Source organism: Pelophylax lessonae, assembly GCF_965119305.1.
Source record: "Pelophylax lessonae genome assembly, chromosome: 6".
In the NCBI taxonomy this organism is placed as follows: Eukaryota; Metazoa; Chordata; class Amphibia; order Anura; family Ranidae; genus Pelophylax; species Pelophylax lessonae.
Genome location: NC_138773.1, coordinates 125,870,159 through 125,884,366, shown reverse-complemented (window position 1 = coordinate 125,884,366; position 14,208 = coordinate 125,870,159). Strand labels below are relative to the sequence as shown.

General features: G+C 45.7%; 1 protein-coding gene across 2 annotated transcripts in view; it reads left to right on the top strand.

Moving 5' to 3' along the window:
• The first annotated feature begins 6,114 nt into the window (after positions 1-6,114).
• ABCC1 (ATP binding cassette subfamily C member 1 (ABCC1 blood group)) overlaps positions 6,115-14,208 on the top strand; it is an 891,484-nt gene continuing 883,390 nt past the window's right edge. For both annotated transcript variants that reach the window (XM_082260033.1, XM_082260032.1), the window contains exon 1: positions 6,115-6,276. In XM_082260033.1, the coding sequence (XP_082116159.1) occupies positions 6,235-6,276 (42 nt within the window). In that variant the 5' untranslated portion in view covers positions 6,115-6,234. The remainder of the gene's footprint in view (positions 6,277-14,208) is intronic.

Sequence of the window (14,208 nt, the reverse complement as noted above, 5' to 3'; positions counted from 1 at the left end):
TCTCTAACTAACCTCTGAGGGCTTCACAAACAGCTGTATTTATACTGAGAATAAATTACATATAGGTAGACTCTATTTACTAATTAGGTGACTTCTGAAGGCAATTGGTTCCACTAGATTTTAGTTATGGGGTCTCAGAATAAAGGGGGCCAAATACAAATGCATACCACACTTTTAAGATATTTATTTGTTAAAGATTTTGAAAATAACCTATGCCCTTAACGGCATGTTAGTGGTGGCGATGCTCTCCCCATCCTCCAGCCAAACCAAGGCCACTTGGTCTAGTATAGGGGCAAGAGACTTAGGGTGGAAGTCAGCAGGTAATGTGGAGATGTAAAGAGATTGATAATAATTATGAAAATCTTCAAGTATGTCCTCGTGTGAGGAGACAAAGTCCCCATTGGGGAGAGCAATCTTAGGGATGGTGATGATAGGGTGGTCCTGTTGGGCCAGTAAAGCCAGTAGATGGCCATTTTCGTCACCCTGCTCAAGAAATGTTTGTTTGGAATGATATTAAAAGAGCCATGTGAGCTCCGCTAAATGTAGATGGGGTTGCGGCTGGGAAGCCTGCAAATGGATAAAATTTGAGTCACTTGGGTCAAAGTTATATGTTAAAGTGCGATTAGACACTGAGGCCTTGAGGGAACATGTGTCAGTGTCATGTTTAGATTTGAGGGCTGTAATGGAGGCAATGTAATGTCCCCTGGTGTATGCCTTAAAAGCATCCCAGATGATAGGAGGGGAGGAGGTACCACCATTAATGTCCCAGTATTCCGTTAAGGTGTTTGTCATCTCGTCTAGCAGGCCAGGATGCGAAACCCAGTGAAGCATGGAGAACCAATTCTAAGGGGCTGTGGTCAGACAGACAACTGGTTAGATAAGAGGTTGCTTAGATGTCCAATAGCAAAGGGGGTTGTTTGATGAATTTAAGTATGTTTTGAGGAACACAAGTTCGAGGAGTTGACTTCAAATCCTCCAAATTCTCCAGATCCAAATCTAGAGAGCATCTGTGGCATGTGCTGGAAAAATGGGATTTTTGACTTTCCATAAAATCCATTTCTCTGATGTTCATTGATGGACACCGATCCTGATCTTCTTGACCATTGGGCTATACTACCCCCTACAGGAGTAGGACACTAGGCAGAAAAAAAACTTGACTATGCCTATGGTTAGTCCCCGGAGGTATACTCTCCCTCTCTGCTATAGGTACTCAGTTATGTTACAAGAAGTGTCAGAAGTAATACAACTCTATAGAAGGGTGGGTGCTGTGTCCGTCAATGAACATCAGAGAAATGGATTTTACGGTAAGTCTAAAATCCCATTTTCTCTTTCGTTTATTGGCGGACACAGCTCCTGATCTTCTTGACCATTAGGACGGCCCAAAGCAGTGTCAAACCATTAGTGGTGGGAACAGCAAGAAAAGATTTCAAAGGCTAAACCATAGCCAACCAGGTAACAGGAGCTCAACCAAAACAACTGTAGGACTGCTGAAAAACATTACACCCCCAAAGAGGGAACAAGCCCCCTAAACAGCAGCCTGCAAAACCTTGCGGCCAAAAGAGGCATCCGCAGATGCCAACACATCCACTTTATAAAATGTTGTGAAAGTGTAGACCGATCACCAAGTAGCTGCCATGAACACCTGCGTCATGGACACCTGATGACGGAAGGCCCAAGAAGCATTAAGCGCCCATGTAGAGTGCGCCGTCACAGGGAAAGGAGGAACCTAATCCTTAAACGAATAGGCCTGAGTCACCGTCTGTCTGATCCATCTAGAAATGGTCGCAGAAGAAGCAAATAGTCCTTTTCGAAGCCCGTCTGTAAGCACAAATAGTGAGTCTGACTTCCAAAAAGACTCCGTAGCTGCCAGGTACACCCGAATAGCCTGAACCACCTCTAGGTAATGCAATCCAAATTCCTTAGGATGTTTTGGCCTGGAACACAGGGAAGGCAACACAATGTCCTCATTCAGATGGAAATCAGAGACAACTTTTGGAAGTAAAGACAGACAGGGGCGAAGAACCACCTTATATCATCAAATGAGACAACACAAGGCCGCCAATTCCACCAAAAAGGCCTCCTTCTGAGACAGCATAAGCAGGGGAATCTCCTGAATGTTCTCAAAGGGAGGCTTCTGGAGAGCTGGAAGCACCAATTTGAGATCCCATGGCGGTTATGGGGATCGCACTGGTGGAGTTAAATTTCGAACCCCCTGAATAAAAGTACGCACCAGAGAGTGTGTGGCCAAGGGTCATTGAAAGAAGACCACCAAGGCCGACACCTTAGCCTTAATGGTACTCAAAGCCAATTTCTGCTCAACCCCCCCATTGAAGGAAGGTCAAGATGTGAGCCACCAAAAAAGAGCGAGGGTGAACACCAAGCGTCACACACCACGAAATTTACGCTTTCCATGTACGATGGTATATCTTCCTAGAAGTAGACTTCCTAGCCTTTAGTGGTATGGGAATCACCGACCCAGACAAACCTCTATCCTTCAGCACCTGGCTTTCAAAAGCCAAGCCGTCAAAGCCAGTGACTGTAAAGCAGGATGGAAGATTGGCCCTTGGGACAGCTGATTCTCCCTGAGAGGTAGTCTCCAAGGGGCATCCGCGACCAGCCGCACCAGGTCAGCGTACCAAGACTGGCGAAGCCAATCTGAGGCCACTAGAATGACCAGAATTCCTTCTGCCTCGATCCTGCGCAAGAGTCTCGGCAGAAGCTTGAGAGGAGGGAAGGCATAAGTCAGACAATACTGGCCCAAGGGGGCCACCAGTGCGTATATGGCGTCTGCAAACCTGTGTACCTTCCTGTTGAACCCAGACGCCAACAGATCCACCTCGGGGGTGCCCCACCAGAGACACAACTGATGAAACACCTCCGGATAAAGGGAACTGCCGAATGAGATAATGCGCCTACCAATTTTCTACTCCTGGAATGTGAACGGCGGAGAGGGCCGGAACAAATTGTTCTGCCCACCGAAGAATGTCGGCTACCTCCAGAGCTGCCAGTACACTCCTTGTTCCACCCTGGTGATTGACATAAGCCATGGCTGTGGCATTGTCTGATTGGATTTTCACTGGACACCCCTGAAGGGGATCCTTCCAGTGATTCAGGCACAGCCTAATCGCTCGGAGTTCCAGGACATTGATCGAGAGTCTGGACTCTTCCAGTGTCCAAACTCCCCGAGCGGAGTTCCAACCCAGGACACCTCCCCACCTAGACAGACTGGCATCCGTGGTGACTACTGTCCAATACAGGGGGAGAAGGAGCTTGGAGAAACCCGCTTTGGATTTGCCAGACCAAGTTAGTTTGGATTCTCCCGAAGAGGCCTTGAAAGGCTTTAAACCCTAGTCAGCTGACCCTGAGGTATGAAAAAACTTCCTGTGAGCCAAAAAGGACCACATCCACGACGAGGCTTCTTATCCTTACTAGCCTGTGGAAGAAAGGTGCTCTTCCCCCCTGTTAGACTCTTAATGATGTCATTCAGGGTAGCTCCAAACAGGGGATCTCCTTGAAAAGGAAGAGCCACAAAACACGCCTAAGGACCACTGCTGAAACAGACAATCTAGAAATCAGGGGAGCCACATCCAAAGAGGCATCACAGATAAACTGCAGCCCCTGGACCAACTGGTCCACCAGCTCCACAACCACACCCTCCAGGTCATGGTGTCAAAGCTTAGCCCACTCGGTCAGAGTTTGTGACACCAAGGCAATAGTGAGCTGGCCACAGTGAACATACTGTGGGCCACAGCCTTTGCCTTTCTGTCAGCTGGATTCTTAAAAGCTTACTCCTGTCTAGGCAGAAAAAAACTGAGTACCTATAGTAGTAATGGAGAGTTTACCTCCTGGGATTACCCATAGGTGTTGTCAAGTTCTTTTTCTGCCTAGTGTCTTACTCCTGTAGGGGGCAGTGTAACCCAATCGTCAAGAAGATCAGGAGCTGTGTCCGTCAATGAACGAAAAAGAAAACAAGTTTGATCAATGGAGGCTCCAACTTTCACAACTTACAGGACTTAAGGCTGGGTTCACACTAATGCGATGTCAGACATTATTATTATTATACAGGATTTATATAGCGCCAACAGTTTGCGCAGCGCTTTACAGTGTGGGGGATTCAAAAAGGGGCAATGATCCGATTTCCACCAAAACACTCCTCCATCCCAAAATATATGTACAAAAGAGAAATTGGCCCACGGGACTTTGTGTGAGGTACGTGTTGGTGGCTGGGAAAAAATTGACTTATACAGTCGATAAAAGCAATATTGTAATTTTATTGCATAATATGCACAGGTTGTAGGAACAAATGATAACATGTGCTCAATGGCGCATGCTGTAGCTCAAAGGCTATATGTAGAAAAATATAAAAGTGAAGCGGTTGACATCCCCACCTTCACTTTCCTTCACCTACTGCTTTTCAGCACATATTTTGTTTCACATGGGATTTCCTTCCTTCTCCCACACTAAATCCTTCTACCTCATGCACACCATGTCTGATATATTTAATTGCAAGCAATGGCTACCCCCTTACCACTATTATAATTTTTTACATGACAGGTGGCAAGGTGCTTCTGTTTCTCTTTCTGGTTTTCCACACTCACCACCCACCTACCAGGGACCCGCATTTCTGGCTGCCACTATGGGATCCTTCAGCTCCTGGGTAAGACACAATGCGCCGCTGTCACACGAGAATCCCAATCATTCCATCTAAGTCCTATTGAGTTGTGAGCATTATACACTCCATCTAGTTTCCATCCTTTGACGGAAATTTCTCAATTCTACAAATCATAACGATATTGCATATTTAAACTACAATGTTCTTTTTTTAGATACACATTGAATATACTGATCTCTGAAGAAGGGAGATTGCTCCCGAAACGCGTCAGATCACGATGTTATATTCTACTGTTATGTTATCTTATCATGTTATGCCTGTCTATGAGTGGTTACACCAAGTTTTATGCCAACATGTTATCTTCATATGCCTGTGTTGTTTATATTTTTCTACATATAGCCTTTGAGCTACAGCATGCGCCATTGAGCACATGTTATCATTTGTTCCTACAACCTGTGCATATTATGCAATAAAATTACAATATTGCTTTTATCGACTGTATAAGTCAATTTTTTCCCAGCCACCAACACGTACCTCACACAAAGTCCCGTGGGCCAATTTCTCTTTTGTACATACAGTGTGGGGGAAGACAATACAGTTACAGTACAATTCAAAACAGGAGGAATCAGAGGGCCCTGATCATTAGAGCTTACAATCTAGAAGACATTGCTTGTGATTCGCACCGCATTGCTGTATAGATCACATATGATGTCTGTGCAATGCGATTTTTGTCCGAATGTGATGGGAATTCAGCCATACAGTTAGTATGGCTGAATTCACATCGCATTAGGACAAAAATGGTGAAGGACCCTTACTTTGATCCGCACTGGAATCAGATTGTATGGGTGTTTACACCCATGTGATCTGATTCCTGCACTATTTGACAGTTCGCACTGCAATCTGCGAATTGATCTGGGGGTGTCATTAAATTTGTATTGACACCTGCAGCGGTTTGCTTAGGGAAGAGTGAACTGCCTGCCAGAGACATGCGATGTGGGAATCTGCACTGGGATCATGCTGGTTCCAGCATCGCAATAAGGGTCTGCTCTGGACAGCTTGATGCTAAAGGCTACAGAATACATTCAAAGGTCTAGTAGAGTCCATGCCTTGACAGGTTTGCTGATCCGTGTACCTATATATAATGGTATAGGGTCATAAACAAATTAGCGCCTCTTTAACTTTAATTTGACAGATTCTGTCCCTTTCTGCTTCCAGCTTCTACATTATCAGGACTAGGTCAAAGTCATTGTCACGGCCATTGAATTTAGCACCAGGAAGTATTTCCTGCATGCTGTAATTAGGTAAGGGCTGTCATTCAACATAACACAAGGTGTAGTGGGCGCGCCTGTCACACAGTGGGATAGAGAGCACCACCGCTTGTAAAGAGATTCTTTGCCTTCGTCACCATGCCCTCAGCGTGAGCCGAAGCCAATCAGTGAGGTAGTAGCTGCCGCAGCCAATCACTTCACCCTCTATCCCAAAGCAGCCGTGGCTCATCCAATCAGATTCCTATTTGCCGGCAGCAGCAAGCGACGCGGTGTTATGTAGCGAGGGGTCTTGCTTGTGTCCGTGTGTGGTGCTTGAGAGCCGGCTATTCCCGGCGGAATCCGCGCTGCCCCGAAATGGAAACCTTTTGCAGCTATGACGGCACTGAGCGCTTCTGGGTAAGCTTCGTCCCCTATCCTGCGCCCTTCCCCCGTCCCCTCCAAAGGGGGGTGACATCTCCGTCCTCGCCACTCATGGGTGGAACGCACTTTTACTTTTTCTATCTGCGCCGGAATGTTTGCTGAGCCCGGTGAGGTGTTCCCTCATTCTGGGGTCTGAGGAAGACTGAACCTGACTGCATGTGACTGGGGGGCGGCCCTGGGCTCTGTGCTATGACACGGAAATCTGCTGGGGATCATCCTCTGTGTTCAGGACTTAGGCAGGTTTTGTACTCGGCTGAATATACCTTTTGGAAGCACCTTCTCCCATCTGTGCCACAAGTGCAAAACAACAGCTGTTCATCCAGGAATACCCCCTGAGCTCCCTTCCACTGAGGACACTTCTCAGCAGTCTTCCCTGCTAGCACCTCCCCTATGTTATAGGTAGGGAACTTCTCTGCCACTTTTTTTTTTGACAGATCATTTTTTTGGGGTTTGGGGGGTTCCTAGTCTTGACAGGAACCCGCTCCCATTTCCGCTCAGATCACCTAGGTCAGTGGTCCTCGGGGCCCACTAACAGGCCAGGTTTGCAAGATAACTAAATTACATAACAGGTGATCTAATTTGCTGCTCAGTGATTGCAGTATTCTAGTCTGCATCTCCCCAAGGTAATACTTAAAGCGGAGTTCCACTCTAAAATTTGACTTTGGTCCATCTTCTTGCTCTGGGTCACCTGAAAAACAAATGGATAATTGCAATTTTTTTTTTTTTTTTACTTACCTTGTTTTAGAAGATAATATACTCACCTTACTTCCTCTTCCTCCCTCGGCGGCCACAGCGAGTCGCCACTTCCAGGCAGGGCAGCCATCAGAAATTTTGGGGCCCCTTACACAGCTTTATGCCAGGGCCCTCTGGGCTTGACCACCAGGTTACATCCTTCTCCTCTGCGGGGGCCTGTGAATGCATAGGATTGGCTACTAGGATGCCAGGCGGTCCTAGCAACCAATAATTTTGATAGCAGTAGCCAGCGGCAGGATGGGAGTCAGGAGCCAGTGCAGCGGGTGGCACCAGCGGGAGTCGGGACTAGTTGTCAGTGTAAGGGAGGAAATGAACAAAAGAGGTGCCAACTTGGAGCATGGGGCATCCCGAGGGACTGGGCCCCTCGGGATGCCCGGGCCCCCTACATCTGTATGGGCTGTACCCCCCTGATGGCAGCCCTGCTTCCTGGCTTTGCAATGATTCCTGGGAGCTGAACGTCATTGCTCCCAGGAATCAATGCGCCTGCACCGGCCCCAACGTCAGTTTCGGTTCTGGCGCCGTCATACCTAGCTAAACAGCTTCTGGGCATTGGCCAGAAGCTGTGTTGGGATGACGCTCCAGCCCCGGAAGTGACGGCGGGGCCGGTGCAGTGCATCGTGGGACCGAAGAGGACACGGAAGAGGACGCAGAAGAGGATCGCGCTGGCTTCAGCTGCCCACACCTGAGATGGCAGAGTTGGACAATACATTTTTCAAGTTAAGTATTTCTTCTAAAAGGTAAGTGCAACCTGGGACAGTTCAGAGGCTATCCATTGTGGAATGCACTAGCCCTGAGTGTCCCGGGGGTATTTTTATGTATTTTTTGTTTTAGGTGGAACTCCGCTTTAAAATCTGGCCTGTTGGTGGGCCCCAAGGACCGGAGTTGAGGACCACTGACCTAGGTGATGCGAGTGGAAGTTCTCTAGCTAACTCCCTCCCTGCCCACAGCCTTCTGGGACACCTCACAGGTTCCAGAGGGCTGCGGGACCCTTTACAATATGCATCAGGAAACCTGGCTGTGGAGCCGAAGGGAATCACAGCCGGCTTCCCACATTTAAACGGGTAGTAAACCATGGCATTTGAAAAAAAAAATAATCACCTGCAAGGCAATGGCATAATGTGCTATTATGCATTGCATACTGGCACAGTATAGAAATACTTATCGTAGAATGAAGCCCTCCAACAATGCACTGTCACATCTTACAGGGCTTCCATCTTTACCTGGTCTTCCTTCCGGGTTCGCCAGCTCTGGCAGCTTGAATGGCCGAAGCCAAGATGGTGTCATGCACAGGAGCCATGGCACAGCACTACAAAAGAAATGGTACTGGTATGGTGTTTTTTCAGAGCGCATGCATCGGTGAAATCACCGTCTGCCAAAAGAGCAAATATCTCCTGAATAGTGCACATTTTAAGAGATTTCAATTTTGCCTGCAGGTAAGCTTTATTATAAGCTTACCTGTTGGTAAAAATCCCAAAGTGGACTTTACTGCTGCTTTAACATGTTGGTGCTGGAAACCTGAAGACTCGTGAAGAACCGGACTGGGTGAGGATGGTGCTGGATCCCTGGACAGGTGAGTGTTTCTTTTAAAGTCAGCAACCACAGTTTTTGTAGTTGCTGACTTTTAATTTTTAAATGAATGACCGAAGAACCACTTTAAAGTAGAATTCCGGCTTAATTACACCTGAAACTTCCTTCTTCATCCTCTTCCTCTCCCCTGTGTCAGCTAAGCGCTTTGACAATGGCTGGTAACGCCTGGAGCAATGACATCACCCATAGGCTTTCTTTAGCCCATCTGTTATTGGCGCTCATTCCTTTTCTCTATAACCTTGCTGGCTGACACAGGGGATTGAGATCACACAATTGGACCAGAGCAGCCTGAAAATAGGTTAAAAAAAAAAAAAAAAAAATATATATATATATATATATATATATTATACCCTGTATGTGAACGCACTGCCCTTGCAAGACATGTCAATAAATTGTCAATGGCATCCTAATTACATCTTGCAAATGCTGCAGTACCAGGTGCTTTGGTTGGCAGCCCATTGGAATGACTGGAATGCGTGGGACTTCTTTCTTGTATTTACAAGTTGCATTTTTACTTTCAATTGTTTTTAGTATTGAGAATTGACATTTTAAAATAAGCGAGATCAATAAACACAACATAGCAGCCAGAACCCTGGTGAAGGCTTTAAAAAACAGTAAACTGTAAATATAGACACTTGAAATTCTAACAGAGAATAGTACAATCTTCATACTGTTTTGACATCAATATCAAAAGACAAACTGGCAGAGATTTCAGCTGCTATATCTCTTAGGAAAAGTCCTGCATACTATCCATCTCAGATAGAAAAGAAAGAAATAGGAAAAGCGGAGTAAGAGAATTTAGGAGAGAAAAACCAAGAGAGGAAGCAAGGAAGTGGAACTTCGCAAGGACTAGCCTAAAATAGACAAGTCCTAGAGCTTCACTAGTCGGCCCAGGGACTCCAGATGGTCCTTCCAATAGTATCATTAATTACACTAGTGATTTGCTCGTTGAGCATGATCCAAGAAACCTTTCATCTATACAATAACATGCTCACAGAGGTCTTCTTTCTGGGCCAGACTATATAGAGCTTGGCTGCCAGGAGCATAAAAAATATCAGTCACTATATAGATTGAGGCAGGTGTTCAATAGGTTCATTTAACAAAGCAATACGTGGTTGCTAAGGCCCCGGAACCCCTGAAACTTTCCTCATCAGGGCAAATACCCTGTTCCAGAAACCCCGCAATTTCGGACATTCTCACCATATATAGTACATACTGCCAAATGCTTGGGAACCCTTATAAGCTTAGGGCAAAAGAAGACGTATAAAGCCTCGACAGACGGAGAGGGACCATGTACCATCAAGACATAACTTTGACATTAGCCTTCACTAGGGAAATAATCATCACACCTTTGTAAGCTGCTTGGAAGGATGAATGCCACTGGTAAATATTCCTGTCGGAGTCCCACGCCTGCATGTAGGGGAATTTATCGAGAGAGTCCAGCAGCCACCTGTAGATAATAGATATGCCCCCCGCCCTGCCTCCTGTGCACACCATTTCTCTTAAGGGGTAAATTTGGGGTCCTTGGTCACTGACGGTCCTAGGGAGTGTAGAAAGTTATGCCCCATACACACGTGCAGATTATCTGCAGACTTTTGTCTGCAGACTTACCAAAACCATATAATATGAGGTCAAACCTAAACCCTTTCAATTTGTATGCAATCCGGCAGGCTCTTGCACTACATAGAAAAGGTAAGTCTGCAGACAAAAGTCTGCAGATAATCTGCACGTGTGTATGGGGCATTAGAGATTTGATGGAAATGAAAAATTTTGGATGAGGGCATTTTAAGTTTGGACCGACAATGGGCCAATGTGAACAGACCCCGAGGGGTCAGAAAATGTCCAATTCTATAAAGACCCTTGTTCAGCCACCAGCGAAAGGCCTCAGGATCCCATGCCAGGATGAAAATCAGGATTGTTGGGTGAATCAGTGGGGGAAAAAAGGGGACAACCAGGTTTGGACTGTTAGACACTCTATCCCATACAGCCAGAAAATTAGATAAAGTTGTAGCCAAAGTGGGCACCCTAAGCCTTGGTAGTTGCCATTTACTATAACTCAGTGGGACCTTGTTAACTGCCAGTCTCTTAACCACTTTAAGACCAGAAGGATTTGCCCCCTTTAACGGACAATTGTGTAATCGTTTTTTTTTTTTTTTCCCCCCACAAATAAGATTTCTTTTGGTGGTATTTGATCACCTGTGTGGTTTTTTTTTTTTTTTTTTTTCCGCTATAAACAAAAAAAGAGCGACAATTTTGGAAAAAAAAAATAATTTTTTGCATTCTGCTATATGACATTCTCCAAAAAAAAAAATTAGAAATCCAAATTTAAACATTTTAGACTAATTTTGTTTTCTGCTACATATTTTTGGTAAAAAAAATCGCAATAAGCGTATTTTGATTGGTTTGTGCAAAAGTTATCGCGTCTTCTAACTACGAGAGAGATTTGTCATTTCAATTGTGTATTATTTATTTTGTTTTGGGACTGTGACATTGCGGCAGACAGATCAGACCCCTAACTGAATTTTGTGACACTTTTGGGAGACCAGCAACATTACTACAGTCATCACCGCTAAAAATATGCGGTTAAATGTGACCCTAGGGGAGTGATTCTAACTGTGGGGGGGCGTGGCTTGAGATGACCATAGACACGTGATCTTATATAGAAGGATCACATGAGCTCTGTGATCATTTCAGGGAGAAGGACAGTCGGCTGTGTTTACAACAGCCGACCGTCCTCTCTCTGTGGAGAGCGATTGCGGGTGTCAGGCGGCAATTAGGCTGCATTCACACTTGAGCGTCGCGTTTTTTACCGCGATTTTAGCGCGATTTTTTTTCAGGCGTTTTTCATTGACATCTATCAAAAACGCTGGTAATCAGCCCAAAAAGAAGCTCATGTACTTTTTTCAGCTACTGGCGTTTTGCAAAACGCTCAGATGTGAACAGGGGCCATTTAAATGAATGGGGTTTTACTTGTTGGGCGTTTTGGAAGCGTTTCTTTTGAGCGTTTTTGGAGCTGAAAACGCCCAGGTGTGAATGGAGCCTAAGAGCCGCCTGACCCATGCATCAACTTTCCCGCTGCCGAGTGGGGGTGGGAGCACCCCGCCGGCAGCGTGCGCTCGCCCCCTAGCTTTCCGCGCACTACCGACGTAGACCTACGTTGGCTTGCGCAGGAGAGCCACCCTGCCGCAGTAAAAAGGCGGCGGGTGGTTGGGAAGTAGTTAATTGTTATCCTTTTGGGCTTTTCCGACGGGGCATAGTTGAGCCACCTGCGCAGCTTGGTAGTAATGAGATGGTTTAAATTGTGGAGGGAAAATAATGTCGAGGTAACGCAGAGAAGTAAAATACTACGCACATTTGTGGATTTGTCTGTCGCACTCTACCCCATGGATATTTGGGTCCAACCTGATCGCAATTGCCAGTCTCAATCGCAATAGCAAATATAAGAGGTGACAGGGGGCACCCCTGACCAGTGCCTCTGACGATTGAGACCGGCTCGGAATGAAAGCCCTGAAGCCTAAACTTTGCCACCATATTCGCATAGAACGCCTGCAAGAGAGTAAGAAAGTTGGTTCCAAAGTGCCAAGCCTTTATTAGCCCAAATGGGTATGGCCAAGAAATGCCAAGAGTCAAAGGTTTTTTGGAGGTCAGTAGACAAAGGCATGGCAGTTTGAGATGGGCTCTTCGCCCAATCCTGACTGCAACATAGAAATAAGGTCAACCGCACGGCATATTTGGTCAGGCTCCTGTCTGCCTGGGATGAACCCTACTTGGTCGTTATGAATGTAAGAATTTTTGAAGGACGCTAATCTATTGGCCAAAATTTTCGTGATTATTTTAAGGGTCATTATTAAAGAGATTGGCCTGTAATTTTCAACCTCACCAGGGTCCTTCCCAGGTTTAGAGATCGCAGAAAAGAATGCAGTATTCATATCCGGGTCCAGTTTATGCCCTGGGTGTTGTGAGAAAGTAATTTCAGTAAGGGGGGTCTGTATGAAGCCATGGTGTGCATGTGATAACGGGCAAAAAAACTGCCAAGTCTGCTATAGGGCAAACTAAACTTGAGTCAAAATACAAAAAGATATTAAATTGCTCCACTAGCAACAGCTGGGGTACAGGAGAATTTCAGTAAAAAAAAAAAAAATGCTGAAAAACACCTTCCTCCCCTATAACCACATTATCATTAACTTGTGTGGCTATATCTAGCCAACAGGAGCCCCGGCAACACTGAGGGCCCCATGGCTGCTGTAACTGGATGAGGGGTCCGGCATAACTTAACAGACAGTTGTAGAAAAAAGTCAGATGTTAAACTGCAGTGTTCAATCAAGGTCCCTATGGAGTAAATGACACCGTCAGAGAACAGCAAGCCTTGAAGGTAGGTAGGCATTCCTAAAGGAAAGAGAGCCTTTTGATTTACAGAGTGGAGAGATCGGACGTGAAGGGGGCTGAAAATCATCTGGTGGGTATAAGGGACCATGCGAGGATCCAGCAGACGGTTCCAGACTAATGATTCAGAGATGGAGCAGCATCTTCTCCCCTTCTTGAAGCGTATAGAAGGGACATTCTAATAGGAGAAATGTAGGCATAATGGAAAAATCCACCAGTAATTGACATCTTTGTGTGCAAGTGCTTGTAAGAGGGGTTTTAGGGCGTGTAGTTTCTGTATAATATAAGGCGAAATGTAAGCAAAGATTTTAATCTTTTGACCCCAAATGGACAGGGCCTCCGCTAATCTAGATGATTTCATGACCTATTGCATGGCATGCCATCAATGCACGGCGCCTGAAGTGCCCTGTGGGCTCAGTCCAATTCAAGACAATGGTCCAGAAGGTCAGGTAGAAGATCATGGAGAAAGGACTGGACGACAGATTCTGTATCTTTTTCTGGTAGACCTATTATTCGGAAACTCCAAATCCTCAATTTTAGAAATTGCAGTATCCAGCTGGTCTTGCAGATCCTGGATGCATTGCATCTGTTGCCTAGTGCATGCAATGGTAGGTTACTTTGTTTCCACAACTTCAACCCTGGTGCCCAACCTCCGACTATCTGCGGTTATTTGTGCCGCAGTGCGTGCCAAACCCTTACATAGTTACATAGTAGTTGAGGTTGAATAAAGACAATAGTCCATCCAGCTCAACCTGTGTAGGTGTGTGTGGCTATAATCATCTCTCATACCCCTTAATGTTCTGATCCTTGATATGTGTGTCCAAGAGTCTTTTGAAAGTAGCCATACTTCCCGCAGAAACTACCTCTTGTGGTAGAGCATTCCACAATCTTGTTGCCCTAACAGTAAAGAACCCCCTGCGTTGCCTGAGGTTAAAACGCTTCTCTTGGGGTTCTTTTTACTATCCTCCGCTATTTGTCTCTCTAAGTTGATTTTAGCCATTTTGATTTCGTATTTACTTTTCTTATTTGCCTCCTTGTATTGCTGGAAAGCCGATACTGTGCCCTCTGTTTTTATTTCCCATAGGAATGCACTGCGAGATGCATTTGTTTAATATGTTCCTAAAGCATTCCCATTTTTCCTCTGTGGTCAGTGTTCCTAGGGTTTGGTCCCAGTTTACCCTTTCC